This window comes from Nothobranchius furzeri, chromosome 10, assembly GCF_043380555.1.
Source record: "Nothobranchius furzeri strain GRZ-AD chromosome 10, NfurGRZ-RIMD1, whole genome shotgun sequence".
NCBI lineage: Eukaryota > Metazoa > Chordata > Actinopteri > Cyprinodontiformes > Nothobranchiidae > Nothobranchius > Nothobranchius furzeri.
The window spans coordinates 73,770,498-73,789,761 of NC_091750.1; the positions used below are offsets into that span (position 1 = coordinate 73,770,498).

At 43.2% G+C, this 19,264-nt stretch overlaps 1 protein-coding gene across 9 annotated transcripts in view; it reads left to right on the forward strand.

Moving 5' to 3' along the window:
* Positions 1-19,264, forward strand: part of gria1b (glutamate receptor, ionotropic, AMPA 1b) — a 67,178-nt gene that overhangs the window by 20,305 nt on the left and 27,609 nt on the right. For all 9 annotated transcript variants that reach the window (XR_008559092.2, XR_001573165.3, XR_008559091.2 and 6 more), the window contains exons 3-4: positions 13,834-14,073; positions 19,230-19,264. The exon at positions 19,230-19,264 is cut by the window's right edge and continues 150 nt beyond it. Coding sequence is in view for 6 of the 9 variants with exons in the window: in XM_015961880.3 (XP_015817366.3) it covers positions 13,834-14,073; positions 19,230-19,264 (275 nt within the window). In the remaining 3 variants the exon portion in view is untranslated. The remainder of the gene's footprint in view (positions 1-13,833; positions 14,074-19,229) is intronic.

The window sequence follows — 19,264 nt, forward strand, 5'->3', positions numbered from 1 at the left end:
GCTTGTGCGTAATCAAATGTCAATAGGGGACAAGATATAGCCATGATGTTCACTTTTACCTCAGACCGACTTATTGCTGTTTTATGGTGTGGCTGAAACTGCGATCCGCTGTCATGCGGACTGGAATAACAAATGCTGCAGTAACAGGACTTGTGGTCAGGTTCATGAGGAGTCACTGGCTGGAGCGGACCCGACTCATCCCAGAAGCTGATATCTTAATTTGACCTTGAATGAAAAATAACCTCTTAAAAGTTTTTATCACGGTGGAGGCAGCGTTCATTTCTGCCTTCAGTCTGACGGCGGGCCGGAGTTAAAGCAGCGTGTGCGCTTATTGAATCTGTGAGTGTGTGTGTGTGTGTGCGCGCGCACGCGCGCGCGGCACAGCCGCTCAAGTCACCGCGTCTCGTAATTGGCGCTATTTAAACCAATGTTGTAAAATTCCTTCTGCCCAGCCCAGATGTACTCACATGTGCACCCGTGAGCTGTGGTTCCGCTGGATCGCGTCTGACCTCTGACAGACGCACTCTGAACTTCTGATCTTCAGCGCGCTGTCAATAGCCTGAATGGGAATAATTTCTTGTCATTTTGTTACATCCACAATGTTCTGTGTGTGAGGTTTACAACGTCAGAACACCTGCATGAGACAGGTGTTAATGACAATCTGCCAGAATGACTCGCCACCTTCAGATTTCTCCAACATCGTTAAAAATGATCAAATACGGAACATATCGGCGTGTGCAGGCCAGAGTGCTGAAGCTCGGTGCATTATTATTATTATGAAGCTAGGACACATGTGGAGGACATGCGCGCAAAAAAATATACTTGTTTTCAATTACATTTATTGTGCCCACTTACTTTTTCTTTGGCCCACCCACAAATGAGTTTCTACGCTAATGGTGACATATGACAGACTTCTCTGAGCTCCGCAGCCATTACACTTTTCACCTCGCGCATCCCCTAGCAGCAGCTCGCGCACCCCCAGGGGTGCGCGCACCACACTTTGGGAATCCCTGTGAGTAAATCAAATAAAACCCACGTGATTTAAAAAAAAAAATTTAATTTATTTTTTTATATTTTATTAAAATTAAAAAAAAACATAGAATACAAAACAGCAGCCTTTAAAACATCAAGGAAAGATGGCACAAAAAATGGAAGGAATATTTTTATTTTGTCTGAAGGGAATGGAACTCTTAAACACAAAAATATGAAATTAATAAGAATGTATGTATGATTTAATTAAAATGAATTTTCTCTTGTAGTTTTCAAGTGCCTTGAGATGTCTTCTGTTGTGATTCAGTCCTATATATTGACCTAACAGATAATATATATATATTTTTTTTATTTTTGTTTGGTTTTGTTGTTTTTAGTACTTTTGTGTAAAAAGAAGCAGGCCGTATTTAGTATTCAGAAACGTTACATGCAAACTGCCAATGACCTGAGGTGTTTGTCTTACAGTATTATTCTGTTTTTTATAAAAGTTTTAAATGTGCTACGTTATTGAACTCATCATTGAGCTCCAATGTTCCTTGAATGCACCACAAGTGGTGCGAGAAGCCAGGTGTGAGTGCGACGCTGCCTGCCAGTGCCAGCCGAGCTCAGCTTCCGAAATGCAGCTGGATGGCGGAAGGAGCGGTCACCCTTTATGTAGCTCCAGTGGCTATGGCCGTGTTCGAGATGAGCCAGTTCTACGCAGAATAGATCACCGGTGATCGGCGCGCAGTGCTTGCAGGTTAGATTTGTGTCCGACTTGACGCCGACTTGCTCTGACGTCATGCCTACGTAGGCAACGATAACCTCGTGAGATCAAGGCAGCCGCAGATTTTGGAGCAAGGTGCTGCAGTTGATGTCCACCGGCTGCAAAACCTAGGGCATGATGGGAAACGCCTGGCTCTCACCTGATCTAAGTTCTGATTGGTTCACATTTTGATCCAAACATCCGGTGGTTGAATGCAAAATGTTAGTTGGTCACATGTATTCTTTAAATCATGTAACGTTGATGATGATAACTATATAGGCCATAAAGAGGAATGTGGTTTGTGTTCTTTTGTCACGTTTCCTTTGAGCACACTAAACCTACAGCTGATAACCTTTACTTACTATTACAGTCATGTCTTCATATACAATATATGATGTCCACAAACACGTGAGGATGTGTTTCGGTTGCTAACAGACACCAGAATTAAAATAGATAATTAAACAAGTATGAACTCTAACGCGATATCTTCATCCATCATCACCCGTTAGCTACACATGCAGGGAAATCTGTCCGACTTAAACGCCGGCTTTCAGCCACGCCCCCTGCTGCGTCCGTCTGCTCTCGTCTGCTTTCCAGGCGAGGCGCTGCTCAACTCGAACAAGGCCTTTCTCAAATAATGGACTTGTGAAAACCCACAAAAGGTTTGATTGGCCAATGGGGGTAGCGTGATCATGCTGCACACACATGCACAGATCATTTTCTTTCTGATCATCTGGAAGGAAGGATGGTCCTGTCGCTTCAGATGCATCTCTAATCTGCGGGTAAAGCCGGCTACAAAGTTGTAGTCAAAGTAGCTGAGGGGGATCAGAAATGTCGCCAGATTGGTCTCTAAGTGCTTTTTAAAAAAAAGGTCGTTAAGGGGGTCTGAAAAGTAGTTAGAAATAGCGACAAAGTCGCTAAGTTGGCAACACTGGGGAACGATCTTTAGAAGCTGTTAAATTAATTATTTAGCTTACTCAACTCAAATTGGGCCCAAAATCTCCGTTTTGAGTAAACAGCAGTCGGCAGGATCCGGCTAATTACTGGAACGGCTTGGACTAATTTGTGAAATGTTCTTCAAACCAGCATAACCCGGTTCAAACTCCATCCCAGTTCAAACTCCATCAAGTTGGTGAAAGAGTAACATGTAAAAAACACTTAACTACAATATTAACAGCCAAGCTCCTAGAAATAAATTACTATAATACTAGATGTGTTGCTGGGACTCTGACTCAACGCTAATGCTAACTACAGCACAACTCGCTTGCGGCTAATCCGAGCCTGAGTGCTACAAAACTGGTTGAGACCGGTGGAGACCGCACTACCATGTCTACAACACTATTAGACGCTCATTTATACTAGTTATCACCAAAAAAAAAAAAAAGTTGATTTTGATGTGACTTGCTCTTTAAGGCGGACCCAGGTGGTCTGATATGGCGTGAAACATAACATAAAGTTGATTTAAAGTAATAATTGAAAAAGATTATTGAAATCAATTTTTTACAACCATGAACTTTATTTGAAACATATTTTGCAGTTGATTTTTTTATCAGAAGGTTGTCAATGATATACTGCAGGCCTAACTTTTTAGGCCTATAGGCCTACTGATGTACAGATTTTTTTAATTAAAAATAGCCTACTATCAATTGTATTGTCTTTAACTGATGATAGTTGCTTTTTTATGGTATTTACTGGTTGTGTTATTACGGTGGACCCTATTTATAACATCTTGTAAAAATTTATGTTTTTTTTTTTTTTGCTTAAAAATCTACAGATTTATACTGTGAATCCCAATGTGGACAACCCCAAAAGATGTAGTTTTACTTGAATGATACCGTAAAATTTGAGGTTTTCAGACATTTTCAGCGTTACAAAATTTACTTTTAAAATGTATGTATATTTATTAATTTTCACAGAAAATAATTATAATTTAAACATTTTATTACAGTAAAAAACACAGTTTTATCCAGTCTCACAATTAATGGTTATTGAAGCTATGTAATACGGTCAGAGGCGGAGCTAGCCTAAATGGCGCCCTTTGCGAGATCCCCCTGTGACACCCCCCCCCCCCACACACACACACACACACACACAAGAAAAAAAAATTACACCTACAACTTTGTTTCAAATTGTGTGGAGTGTATTATATATAACGTTTGCTAACTGAATACAACATCCAGCTCCTGGCCACCTTCTCACCACTTGTCAAAGTTCTACTGAAATAGTGATGATGACCACACCTGTCATCGCCTTCATTCCTGGGAAATATAAAAGTAGTTGGCACCTTAGTAGGTCCTCTTCGAACTAGCTCTGTAGCTGTTGGTAATTGGTGATATCCACTTGGCTGGGTCTGAAGAAAGAGGCTCATCATCACCTTCAATGGGACTCATTGGTTGATCGGTTTCAGGCTTCTCTATTGACAGAAAACAGAAGCATAATTCAACACATTGCTATGTGGACCATTTCACATATTCTATTAAAATACAATATGTGACATTCAAATTTCTCTAATGTTTGCAGGACACACACACACACACACACACACACACACACACACACACACACACACACACACACACTCACACACACACACACACTTGTGCAAAACTTACCTAACGTATCTTGTTGGGGAGACGTGGCAGCTGGCTGTCCCTCATCAAGTTCACATATACTGGTAGGTCTCTCTATTGACAGAAAATGGAAGCATAACTCACCACATTGCTAAATGGAACAATTCCCATATTCTGTGAAAATACTATTTAAATGTCTATAGCTAAATGTTTGCTGGACACACACACATGTGCAAAACCCACCTAAAGTATCTTCCTGGGGAGATGTGGTGCCAGCAGACTGTCCCTCCTCGAGTTCAAATACTGGCCTACTGGTATGAGCAGTGGAGGTAGATGGCTGTTCCTCAGTGGCAGCTGATGTCATCCCAAAATATCTGCGTAGGGCTCCTGATGCTGCATAAAACAAACAATACAATCTTCATGTCACGTCTGTTGCTTTAGCATTTTAATTAACATGTTACAATGAGCATTTACAGTTTTCAGCAGTGGTGGAAAGAATTCTGAAAATCTCAAGTACAAGTACTGTTACATTGCTAAAATATTACTCTTTTACAAGTAAAAGTACTGGTGTTAGAGAAATACTCAAGTAAAAGTACAAAGTATTCATAAAAACCTCAGAGTATTATTAATTTTTAACGGCTGATGTCACCATCACTTCTCCAGACTGGGGCTGCCTGGAAATTGTGGGTTTTCCTTTACCAAAAGTTAAAATACCAACAATCAATTAATCATTGCTAATTGATAAGATACAAAACAAGTGTTTTTCCCTATTTTTTTTTTTTGTCATTTTAAATTTTCATTTCCTTATTCAGCAAATGTCTCTGGCAGACAAAAACTAAATGACAAGAGGAGCCACGACTATTGATTAAATATCCATGAATCCATTTTAACTGGTTAAATTCTTCAACTCTCCCGCGCTGCTTCTTGGTCACTGTGAGTTTTTAACATAGCCACAGTGTGCAGCACATTTAACGCAACATGATGACATCATCGACTTGTACAGTACAGATGTGCTGAAAGGCGAGAGTCTCAACTTTCAGCTAAAAAAAGACCACTCTAGCTATTATAGTTTTTATTTTATGGCAGTTTACAGTTTAAACGGGATCTTACTGGCAGAGCACCTCCAGCGGCCCGCTGCTGCTTTGTTTTTCATAGCTCATTTCCCGATTCCAAAAAGAAAGGCAAATGGCACGAGAAAGCAGGACAACCTGCCGTGGTGATCAATACTAATATCAATGTATTTCAGCAAAATTCTCGAAGACTCATTTTTATTTGATAGCGTTTGGTTATCAGCCTTTCGGTTTTCCCACTCTAGCTTTTCATAAAAGCTCATTTGACAAAGAAAAAGTTAGCGGTTGGAAGTCGTTCTACATGCAACATAAGAAGCTATTAAAAGACATTTGAAAGGATCATCATAGCACCATGCAAAACGTACAGATTAGAGAGGTTAGTTAATCAATAAGTTGGGGGATAGGCGGGAAAAATACCAACTAAATAATAAAGACACTCATACCTGCATCTTTTCCTCGTTTCTCCTCTTCTTTTCCTTTTTTCTAAATTGTTCCAGTTTTAGCACACCCTCATATGCTGCTGTCCCAGTCGTTCCATCAGGTGTTGAGAGGCGGCCCAAGTGCAAGGCCATGAGTGCGACCACCATCAACAATGTGGTGTAACCATTGATCTTGAAGCAGACCTCCATCTTCACCGGTTTGGAGACGTGGCACCCTAGTGGTGGCCCACCCCTTTAAAGCCGGGCTTCGTTGTGCTTCTAAAAGCAGTTAGTTGATGTTGATGAGCTTGCAGTGGGATAGGTGAATCCAGGATGGCCTCTCAGCAATCTTCACAGCAGTGGGAGTGATGAGGAGTACTTCGAATGGACCTTCTCTCCTCTGGCTGCCCCAATTGACTTGTTTCAGCACCTTCATCAGAACCCAATTTCCTGGTTTCACGACCTGTGGGCGAAAAAGCACAAGAAAATTCTGGGAGATCACTATTGATTTTGACTTGTTTCCAGCAAAAATTCTTATTATCCAATATTCAAAGTATCAAATCAAATAAACTTTATTTATAAAGCGTTCACATTGGCATCACAGAGTTTATTTATACAAAAAGATAAGGATAAGAAAGGAATGGGATTGGATCATGTGTGAGAGAGAGTGAGTACCGTAAATCCTCTAATACAGGCCCGGGCCTGTATTTGACTCAAGCTCATGAAGCTCCAGGCCTTTATTGGAAGGAGGGCCAGAATTAGAGGCAGGCCTCAATTTCTATTTGAGCAAAATGAACTAATGGTTCGCTGGAGTTTTTGACAATTAAAATTACGCCCACATTTTCAAAGTTAAACACATTTCTTTTAACAACAGTAGTTTCTGCTTCAGCCCTCTCCCCCCTCCCCCTGCGCAGCGGCCGCAAACTCACTGATGCGCCTGCAGCCTCTCTGAGTTCCTGCTGCTCTAAACATTAAAATAATTATTTCATTTTCTGTTCCTCTCTTCTGATTACCTTCAATGGTGTCTGTTTGTTGCAGCCACCAGGTACAAAAACTAACTTGTTTTTATTTGACTAATTTTCTGTCCTGCCTGTTTATTATCTTCCTGCATCTCCTCTCAATCCTAAATAAAATCTGCTACCTGGGTTCATACAGGTGCTGGCCAGTAAATTAGAATATCATCAAAAGGTTGAAAATATTTCAGTAATTCCATTCAAAACGTGAAACTTGTACATTATATTCATGCAATGCACACAGACCAATGTATTTCCAATGTTCATTACATTTAAATTTGATATTCATAAGTGACAACTAATGAAAACTCCAAATTTGGTATCTCAAAAAATTAGAATATTCTGAAAAAGCTGAATATAGAAGACACCTGCTGCCACTCTAATCAGCTGATTTACTCAAAACACCTGCAAAGGCCTTTAAAAGGTCCCTCAGTCTTGTTTTGAAGGCACCACAATCATGGGGAAGACTTCTGACTTAACAGCTGTCCAAAAGACAATCATTGACACCTTGCACAAGGAGGGCAAGACACAAAAGGTGATTGCTACAGAAGCTGGCTGTTCGCAGAGCTCTGTGTCCAAGCACATTAACAGACAGGCGAAGGGACGGAAAAAATGTGGTAGAAAAAAGTGTACAAGCTCTAGGGATAACCGCACCCTGCAGAGAATTGTGACGACAAACCCATTCAAAAATGTGGGGGAGATCCACAAAGAGTGGACTGCAGCTGGAGTCAGCGCTTCAAGAACCACCACGAGGAGACTCATGAAAGACATGAGATTCAGGTGTCGCATTCCGTGTGTCAAGCCACTCCTGAACAAGAAACAGCGCAAGAAGCGTCTCGCCTGGGCCAAGGACAAAAAGGACTGGACTGATGCTGAGTGGTCCAAAGTTATGTTTTCTGATGAAAGCAAGTTCTGCATTTCCTTTGGAAATCAAGGACCCAGAGTCTGGAGGAAGAGCGGAGAAGCACAGAATCCACGTTGCATGAGGTCCAGTGTAAAGTTTCCACCGTCAGTGATGGTGTGGGGTGCCATGTCATCTGCCGGTGTTGGCCCACTCTGTTTCCTGAGGTCCAGGGTCAATGCAGCCGTCTACCAGGAAGTTTTAGAGCACTTCATGCTTCCTGCTGCTGACCAACTTTATGGGGATGCAGACTTCACCTTTCAACAGGACTTGGCACCTGCACACAGTGCCAAAACCACCAGCACCTGGTTCAAGGACCATGGTATCCCTGTCCTTGATTGGCCAGCAAACTCGCCTGACCTTAACCCCATAGAAAATCTATGGGGTATTGTGAAGCGGAGGATGCAATACGCTAGACCCAACAATGCAGAGGAGCTGAAGACGACTATCAGAGCAACCTGGGCTCTCATAACACCTGAGCAGTGCCACAGACTGATCGAGTCCATGCCACGCCGCATTACTGCAGTTATTGAGGCAAAAGGAGCCCCGACTAAGTATTGAGTGCTATACATGCACATTCTTTTCATGTTCATTCTTTTCAGTTGGCCAACATTAGAGAAACAAACATTTTTTCATTGGCCTTTAGAATATTCTAATTTTCTGAGATACCAGATTTGATGTTTTCATCGGTTGTCACCTATAAATATCAAAATTAAACGTAATAAACATCGGAAATACATTGGTCTGTGTGCATTGCATGAATATAATGTACAAGTTTCACGTTTTGAATTGAATTACTGAAATATTTTCAACCTTTTGATGATATTCTAATTTACTGGCCAGCACCTGTATATATTCACCTTATGAATTACCTTTGAACTGCAGTTCTAAAAGATCTACCGACCGCAAAAACAGCGGAGTGCTCGTCGGCCACATCAGTTAGGTGCGTCACCGAGGACAAAACAGGTGATGCGCCCCGCTCCACAGCAGCGAAACGCATCAGGCACAAATAAAAGAATAAAAGACAGAAAACATAAAAGGAAATGAGCCGACATGAACGATCGCGTGTTAAGTTAGTTTTGAGGTGGCGACACCTGATTTGATAATGTTACTGTGGCCGTGCTCAGGACGCAGATGTACCGACGCTCTGGCACAGCGCGTTGCCTCCCGACGCGCAGGAGCTCGTCACCTGCTGACAGCAGGCTGCTGTCTTTTCCGAGGACTGCATCTTGCCGGTCATTATCACGTGACAGCGACTAGTTGATGACAGGCATAAAAAGTCACTATAGAGCAGTGAAGTCCACTAGTCGACTAGTTCATAAAACCCCTGCTACTGCTCCCCAGAGTGTTCTGCAGCATAATCAGCACGTTCTCTTTGAACTTGATATCAAATTTTCGCCTCCTCTTCATCTCCGCACCTGCCATGGTTAAAGTTACCCTCGCGGACCATCACTGGCAAATCAAAGGTGAGACGGATGACACGACTGCCCCCCCTGTGGTACTTGCTTGTTACCACATTCCACCCGGCCACAATTAAAAAAACGGCCATTATTCACCTCCGCCGACTCCGACACCGGCCAAAATGTGATGCCCGGCAGTTAATTAAATACAGGCCAATATTAGAGGATTTACGGTATGTATGTATGGGAGGACAAGAATGTGTGTGTGTGTGTGTGTGTGTGTGTGTGTGTGTGTGTGTGTGTGTGTGTGTGTGTGGGCTTTCAGGACATTCAGTTAATAGATTTGTTAATAGGTCTAATGTAATGAAATATAAAATTTCCATAACAAGAGCAGACAGATTCTGCAGCATTCTGGAGGATTTCCTGTCAAACGCGATCATTAGGTGAAAAGGGGAGGCGGGCATTTTTCTTCCAGGAGGTGAGTGGCTCAGAGTGCCATCGTGTCATGTCGGCAGGTGAGTGGCTGAGCCAGGTGGAGATGCGGCTGCCTCACCTGGAGACCAGGGCGGTGCAGCCACGTAGTAATCTGCTGACATCACGTTTTTCAGCTTAGCCATCAGCCACAGTTGGTTCTACATGAATGTGGAGCAGAGTTTTAACCTGAAGATGGAGATAGAATTATGGTTTTGGGCTGAAATATTATACTTAAAGTAAGTTGCACTAAACTGCCACACTAATGATTACACGTGTGTACAGCACCATTAGACACTCATCTGCACAGGTTATCAGAAAATAAAGTTACGTGAGGTGTTATCTGCTCTTTAAAAATGGCCCAAATAATCCCCTGAAAACACGATTCTGCCTCTAAAGACACAACCTGTTGGCTCCTGGAAATAGAATAAAATCTTTTTTATTTACCAATGAAGATACAGTTTGGCCCAGTTTCCTGTAGTGGAAACACACGGGTGAAGAAAAGCTCCATATTTATGCCTATTTATTGACACGTCAAGGCATCTGCAATGCTTCGGTGCTAGTTCACGTAAAATCATAAAACCTTTGCAACATTTGTTAGCCATGTGTGATGGGGTGACCGTATCTATGGCAACCAGGGTGTGGGTCCGTTTCTCTAAAGTTGACTTGGTGGCCTTGTTGAATTGGGTTGCCTTCACAACAGAAACATCTGCTGGTGGACAATTTCTATGTCATGAAAGAAGATCTCACACTCAGACTCTGTTTATGAGTTTGTTTTGATCCGATCGCTTCTTCATCATGTCAGAGAGCTGCTGTGGTTTGACTGGAGCAGAACAAACTCGCCTTCAGGGGACGTTTTGGGTCAGTCCAGATGGACGTGGCTTTTTTAAAGGACCTGACCTTATTACGAGTCATTAAGGATGAGTCCCAACAACTCACAGCTCCCTGCAGCTTTGACAGGAAGTGACCCGAGTCGGCTAAAACAAGAAAAGGTCAGAACAAATCCAATAAATTGAGATCAAACACTTTAAAAGTCATGTTGATGTTTAATCTGAATAAATGTTGAAAAGGTTTTCTGTGTGCAGATTAAAGGCACATCAGGAGGTTTCTGGTAAAGAAACATCAACATCTGGAGTATTTCCATGAAAGATGACTTTTGCAGACACCATCACAGACGTCTGCTTTTACTTTGAAGGGAGGACTGACAGAAACGCTGTGATTGTTTTGACCTTCAGGGTTTTAGAGTTTATGTCATGGAAGCATTACAATTTAAATGAGGGTCTGTTTGATTGACAGCTATCGGGCCAGTTGTGGACAGATGTTCTGGATCCTTTTGAAAACAAGAGGATGCTTCTTGTGCTGCAAACGCATTTCCACTCAGTCTGAAACAAAAAGGAGTGTAAAATCAGAGTGAGAGGGTGACTCAGCTGTGAGCATTATTTTGTCTTTTGAGTTAATCCCTGGCTCTGAAGGAGCTCTGCATGAAGAGTAATTTGATTATAGCCATTGTGAGGAAGAGGATTTACTGTGAGGAAGCCTTCTGTGAGCAAGCAGGAGCTGCACATCATCAGCGACACAGCTGCAGATAAATCTGCAGCAGAAACCAACATCTGTTTATCGTGACGATAAGGACACGCCACCTTCTCATGGCTGAACGGCGTTTGCTGCTGGGATTATAGCCTTGTAAACTCGGAAACAGATTACCGCAGATTTTAACCCTGAAATCTGCAACATGAGTCTGTTTAGAATAAGAGAGAAAAGGATGCAGATTAACATGGATCAATAAATAAATAATTTGTCCATCAAACTCTGGAAAAACCAGGAAAACCTGGAGACAGTATTCCACAGAAGTTCCTAATACTGCTTTATATCTACAGCGAGTCTACAGCTTCACATCACACTCGGTTTTACCGCGGCTCAAACAGCCGGTCAACTGGTCCAGAAGCAAACAATAGATTTTAAAATGATCTTGTTATAATCCTGCTAATTTTACACATTATTTAGTGATAAATGGATAAAAGTTGCTTTAATCATCTCTGGTTGTCGTTGCCATCTACAGGTGAACAGAAAACTTTACCTATGAGAGCAACGGTGGACACAGTATATGATAATAATCCATCCATCCATTTTCATCCGCTTTTCTGGAGTCGGGTCACAGGGGCAGTAGCCTAAGGCGAGAAGCCCTGACTTCCCTCTCCCCAGCCACTTGGGCCAGCTCCTCCGGGGGAATCGCAAGGCGTTCCCTGGCCAGGTGAGAGACATAGTCCCTCCACCGTGTCCTGGGTCTCCCTTTAGGTCTCCTCCCGGTTGGACGTGCCCAGAAAACCTCACCAGGGAGGCGTCCAGGAGGCATCCTGACCAGATGCCCGAGCCACCTCAACTGGCTCCTCTCGATGTGGAGGAGCAGCGGGTCTACTCCAAGCCCCTCCTGAATGACCAAGCTCACTCTTCGGAGAAAACTCATTTCGGCCGCTTGTATCCGCAATCTCGTTCTTTTGGTCACTACCCAAAGCTCATGACCATAGGTGAGGGTAGGAACGTAGATCGACCGGTAAATCGAGAGCTTCGCCTTCTGACTCAGTTCTCGCTTCACCACGACAGACCGGTACAACGCCCGCATCACTGCAGATGCAGCACCAATCCGTCTATCGATCTCACGCTCCAGTTTTCCCTCACTCGTGAACAAGACCCCGAGATACTTAAACTCCTCCACTTGGGGCAGGACCTCATCCCTGACCCGGAGAAGGCGTTCTACCCTTTTCCGAATCAAGAGCATGGTCTCAGATTTAGAGGAGCTGATTCTCATCCCAGCTGATTCACACTCGGCTGCGAACCGCTCCAGCGAAAGCTGAAGATCACGTTCTGATGAAGCCAACAGGACCACATCATCTGCAAAAAGCAGAGACCTGATCCTCAGGCCACCAAAACGGATGCCCTCCACACCTTGGCTGCACCTAGAAATCCTGTCCATGAAGGTTATGAACAGAATCGGTGACAAAGGGCAGCCTTGGCGGAGTCTAACTCTCACTGGGAACGAGCCCGACTTACTGCCGGCAATGCGGACCAAGCTCTGACACCGGTCATACAGGGACCTAACAGCCCGGATCAGAGGGCCTGGTACCCCATACTCCCGGAGTACCCCCTACAGGGCCCCCCGAGGGACGCGGTCAAACGCCTTCTCCAAATCCACAAAACACATGTAGACTGGTTGGGCAAATTCCCACGCACCCTCCAGGATCCCCCTAAGGTTATAGAGCTGTTCCGGTGTTCCACGGCCAGGACGAAAACCACATTGCTCCTCTTGAATCTGAGGTTCAACAATCTGACGGACCCTCCTCTCCAGAACCCCTGAATAGACCTTACCAGGAAGGCTCAGGAGTGTGATCCCCCTATAGTTGGAACACACCCTGCGGTCCCCCTTTTTAAATAAGGGGACCACCACCCCGGTCTGCCAGTCCAATGGGACTGCCCCCGATGTCCACGCGATATTGCAGAGCCGCATCAGCCAACACAGCCCCACAACATCCAGAGCCTTAAGGAACTCCGGGAGGATTTCATCCACCCCTGGAGCCTTGCCACAGAGGAGCTTTTTAACCACCTCAGTGACCTCAGCACCAGAGACTTGAGAGGTCAACCCAAAGTCCCCCGACATCTTTAAGAAAAAGACTCCTGGTTTTTATGGTAGCGTTTTGTCCCCAATGCAACAGTAGTTAGACAGAATATCCGCTCTAGTAGCGGTGAAGGATTAAAGAAGTCATCTGTGACACGAAGGTCACTACAGCATCAGATCAGCTGCTCAAATACTGCAACTCTGAGAAGGTGGGCATGAGTCGTTTACTTCCAGGGGAGGCGGGTTCCAGATCAGAGGCCAGCTTCAGGGGGAGCAGGGTCTGGTGATGCACTCAGTTTCCATCAAGGCTCCTGCAAGCTTTTCAAAATAAAACAACATTTTTCAGCTGAAACAGGAAAATGCAGCCATGAAGAAAAAACTCTGAACGTGGAGTTTACATGAGCCCTTTAAATGTTTGTACTTTGATTGGTGTGTAGGGAAGTGCTTTAGAAATAAATGTGATGATGAGGATATTCTATCAAATAAACCAGATTATTCTAATGAATGCACAAATAAAGACGTTGTTGAGTGATGACTGCTGATTTTGTTCGCTCCTCATTAAGTTAAACATGATCTCATTTCTGTTCCTGAGATGAGTGTCTGTCCGTTGTTCTGATCCGGGTCCTCTCCGGCTCTCTTCCCAGTTTGCTCCCAGTTCTCTAAGGGCGTGTACGCAATCATGGGTCTGTACGACCGGCGCACGGTCAACATGCTGATGTCCTTCTGCAGCTCTCTACATGTGTGCTTCGTCACGCCGTCCTTCCCCGTTCAGACCAATAACCAGTTTGTGCTGCAGCTGCGGCCCCAGCTGCAGGAGCCCCTCATGGCCCTGCTGGACCACTTCTACTGGACCCGCTTTGTCTACATGTACAGCTCTGACTCAGGTGAGTCCCGTGTGTGTGTGTGTGTGTGTGTGTGTGTGTGTGTGTGTGTGTGTGTGTGTGTGTGTGTGTGTGTGTGTGTGTGTGTGAGATCCTGTCATCCCACTCTGACCTTTAACTCACAAAAAACGTATCGACTCTGACTCTTCTCATAATTGCTGCTCCATCCTGTTACCATGGGAAATAGACCTGTAAAATGCTGTCCTCGGCCCAAACTGTACGGTTGTAATTTCCTCCAAACATCCTGTTTCTCTTCTTCTTCTGCCTCGTCTGTATTCACTCCAGCCAGCGTGGATTGTTATTCTTCAGGTGGTCGAACATCGTCACCTGTAACTATGGAGATTCTCCTGAATCAGAAACCAAAATCTGAACAAAACAGGAAGTAGAAAAGGCTGATTGTCCAGAACCTGGAGGCCAGGATGGCTTTAAGTACTCTGACATTTACTTATGAGTCCTTTGGTGTTTTTCTACCTTCTGGAAGACCAGAAGCTTTATCTATGGGAGGATAACATGAATTAGACTAGCTCTTGCTCTAACTGGTGATCTCAGACTTCCTGTCTGCACAAAGGTGAGTTGTGTATGCTCTTGTGTTTGTAGCTCACTGAACGCCTGTTTGAGTTTGAAAACCTCGTTATTGTTGACATATTAATTAATCAGATTATACAACTAGCCTCCTCATTTTCTCCCCCAAGAGTCTGTTGCTCTTTCTTCCTCTACTATTGGTTCAACTCATGGTCATCTTTGCTCAATGAACTTATGGCGCCCCCTCAGTAGATGGGCGAGGTGGGTACTGCACCTTCAAAGTCTGACGATGACCTCATCACTTATTTACCCCATCTTCCTGTTTTAAAGCACCCAGAGGCCTGGAAAAGCTTTCACATGTTCTTCACTATGTGACTGAATGGGAGGTGCCTTTGAGCAAGGCGTCAGCTCTCCTGTGGTTGTTCAGCAGGACGGCAAACCAGCTTTCTGACTAAAGAACCAGAAACAGATTCAGCAGCAGAGAGCAGAAACCACGGACCTCTGATTTCTGTTTCCTCTGGAGAACAAAACTAATGAATGTTTTAGTGTTTCTTTGTTTCTCTCTCTCTCTCTCTCTGTGTGTGTGTGTGTGTGTGTGTGTGTGTGTGTGTGTGTGTGTGGCTGACGCTGGGGGTTCTCGCTCAGCGGGGGGTCTAACTAAACCTTCTTCGTTATAATTAACTGTCACAGGGGTGTGTCTAGGGGGTGGCCTGGGGTAGCACATGCCACCCTTGGAATCTGATTGGGCATCCCACTGAATTTCCTTTAAATAGACTTGTCCACAAAACGCTTGGGGTAAAAAAGATAAAGCATGATCATTGGTGCCACCCCAGTTTAAAAGATCTGGCTACGCCACTGAACTGTCAGATCCAGTATGAATGTGTGTGTGTGTGTGTGTGTGTGTGTGTGTGTGTGTGTGTGTGTGTGTGTGTGTGTGTGAGGTCACACACACACTTTAAATTATGGATCTGGTGAGTAAAAGCACACAAACGTCTGGAATATAAAGAGAAGAGCAAAATCCTCTGAGACAATTTGTCATCATGTGTTATTTACACACACACACACACACACACACACACACACACACAAATCTCAGGCTGTAACACATCCTCCAGGGTTGAGTCTGGACCGAGGCACTTAGCAGAAATCACGAGTCAGACTCTTAGAAGAGAACCTGTTAGAGACTCCGCCTGATCCTCCTCGGCCTCCCAGGTGAGGAGTAATTCCTGCGAACAAACCAGGAACGGATCAGCGAGATCCACCAGCAGCTACACAGATGGAGAGTCCAGTAAAATACAAAGATTCAGATTCTTGTTTCATCCGCAGAAAACAAACAGAAGATTTTAACTTAAACAAAAGAGGCTTTTTCTCATCTGTGAATAATGAAAGTGGTTCAGGTCTGAGTTATTTTCCTGTAATCAGATCACCAGGGTTCATTGATTTTTAGTGTCTGCGAGAGAGGGGAGATCGGGCAGCAGGGGGCGACAACGTCCTCTGCTGCTCGCAGATAAACGGAGTAGAAAGTGAAGGCACCATCAGCGTCAGCTCTGAGGATGTTTTGCAGTCGGCAAACGAAACGCACGTCAGCGAGGTAAAGAGAAACCTTTCCTGTGTTTAAAAAAGAACCTAAAATGGAATTGAAGTCATTAGTACATGACCTTTGTAGATGGTCCACATCACCAGCGTTGGTCCTTCTAGACCTCTGTAGTTCACCCTGACCTGCTGCTCCAGATCCTGACTGGATCATCAATGTTGGGCAGAGCGCTCCACGGTGTCGGTCCAGAGAACACCCTGTCCCTTCTTCACTTGAGCCGAGCCATGGGGGCCAGGAGCAGCAGCTGGTTCTCAAAATGGTGTCCGAGCCGGAGCTTATGGCTGCAACTATCCGTCAGAGAGGCTGGAGCAGTCCATTCAGCGCCTTCAACACCGTTAAAGGAAGTTTCAACCAACTCTAAAATCTACAGGAAACCAATGGAGAGCAGCCTAGAGTGGTGTCACATGTCCAAAGCTTATGTTGCCGTCCAAGAGTCTAGCTGCAGTCGAGCTACGGCCTTACCTACACCAAACGAGGCAGCGTTGCAGAAGTTGAGGATGAGGTGATAAAGGTCCCACATGGGCGACTTTTTCTGCCCTTTTTTTGGTCTTCCATCAGATTTTACTGTCCAAAACTGTCATACTTGGATACAGGTCAGGCACTAGGACCATGTGGAGGCGGCCTCCTCAAGCTGAACCCTTAGACCCACCCACAAGCTCACTGATTAGCTCTGCTGTCGCTCTAAACCTGTCACCATGGACACGACTGAAACCGGTGTTTCGCTTTTCGGCAGGAGTCTGCGCTCATCTAGCTGTGAGTTTTTTATTCTGCCTGCATCGCGTCAGCTGGATGGATTTTAATATCAGAGCTTTTGTTTACATTAACATTTGAGTCCATGGTTAGTGCGGATTGAGCAGAATCAGCATGTCTGAGACAGAAAAGAGGACACGAGAGATTCTCCGCGTGATAACTTCTGAAAGGCTAATCGAATTAAAATAATTCCAACGGTTTCAAAAAGCACATAAAACGAACATGATGCCATTCATGCTACTCAGAAATTCGCTATTAAAGGGAAACCAGCTTCTCAGAATCACAGGAAATGGAGCGAACCGCGACGGGAGAGCAGAGAACAACACGGTGTCCCAGAAGTTCCTGGTGACATGAGGGACTGATTTCTGTCAAACTTGATTTATCAGCTATTTACTAAATGTAAGATTCAGCTTCATTCCAGCATTATTTATACTTACAATAAAAATTTATTTAGCTGAAAATAAAATTTTATATCTGTGCAGAATTTTATTAGTTGACTTTTTGTCATGAAATGTTTGGATTTCACCTTTTATTATTACTTTTTATCTGGCTTATCAATAACTATAATGCTGGTGGAAATTTTCATGCAGTTGTGATGTGTGATATTTATTTTACTTTATGCCATTCTCTGAACCAGAGCATAGACCTGTGGTCACAGACAGGGCTGCAGTCAGAAATTTAGAAAATAGAAAAAGTTTACACTGAGTTTAAACTGTTCATTTGAAATAGTTTGACCAAGTCCTTTTGAGGTTCCTATTTAGTAATAAATGTAAAGAGTTCAATTTTTTTTTCATTCAAGCTGCATTTTTACAGACTTTGATAAACATAAATACTAAATACAAACCAGACACTGCACTGTTAATACTGTTTCTTTCAAATTACTCAAAAAAAAAGGCAACATTTTACAAACAAATTTTGTAAGTTTGGTCAACTAACCAGCAATATGACTAGGTCAAACTTTAACTTCACCTTTTTTGTACCCTAAAACTTGTGTCTTTCAAATTACTCCAAAACATTAAGTCAAGATTTTCCAAACAATTTTTTTGAGTTTGGTCAACTAACTAGTATTTTGAGTAGGTACAACTTAATAATTTCACCTTTTTTCTACACTAAAACCTGAGTTTAAAATTACTCTAAAATAATTAAGGCAACATTTCCCATACAAATTTTTAAAGTTTGTTATACTATTTGGACTATGGAAAAATTCATAATTTCATTATTTTATCTGAACTGAAACCTTTCTTTGATGTTTTTCTAAAAAATAAACCAAAAATTGAAATTATTTAGATTTAATTCAACTTTTCAATACTGAAACAATTAGTTTTTAAAATGTAAAGAGTAAATAATGATAAATACAGTGAAACTGTAAATAGTCCACTTTCAACTTTTTTTTTCTTAGTCATTGAAATAGTGCCTGTGCTACAGCACTTCTTTGGGCATCATCAGGGTAAGCAGTGTAAGAAAACATTGCTTCTACCAGACGCTCAAGGATGTCAGATCTGAAACCAGGTGATGTCATCGGGGTGCCCTCTTTTAAAAATGTCTCATTGCCTAGTTTCAAAGCAAGCTCAGTGTTGTGTTAAAAAGTTGGAATGGGAAACAGCATTTTGGGAATAAATTAGGTTGTTCTGAAAAAAGGAGCAGAGTTACAAACATTTAGCACTTTTCCTTATGTTGTCCGCGTCTGTTTTGCATCCTGGGGCACAACAGGAATCTACCATATTTCCCGTTTGATTGAGTTGTCTGACTGTTGCATGCTGGGAGAAGTGACGTCAACTCCCAGAGCTCTATGGGACTTACTCCATTTTTTACTTATTTTTTAATGCATTGCATCACCACCTGGTATCAGAACAGGACTCAGTATTGGAAGAAAATCAAAAATCAAACAACTTGGATTCAGATCGGGGCAAAACTATGGTTGTAACATAAGTCAGCTTTCAAAACTAAAACAATTGTTTATGAAATAATGTTACCTTATTTAATGACATATTTTTCCTAGTTTACATTATGTTGTTTGAAACCAAGGGTCTCATTATCTGAAATTTTTAACTTGTTGGATCGTGAATCTGTTAAAAAACGTTGCTCTATGTGTCCCTTTTTTAACTTTGAGCACCCGCCCCTTCAAAGGTCTCTGCACGGCTCTGGTGAAATTTCCATACCTGTGGTTGTCAGTGGGATTGTAGCTGAATGTCTTCTCAGGTGGTTTGAATGACCTGCCAACTAGTGGTGCCGATGGCTGAGCCCTGAGATGCACCGCCACTCACACTGATGAGTTTGTTTTGGCCGTTCTCAGGTCTGATAGTGCTGCAGAAGATCCTGGACACGGCG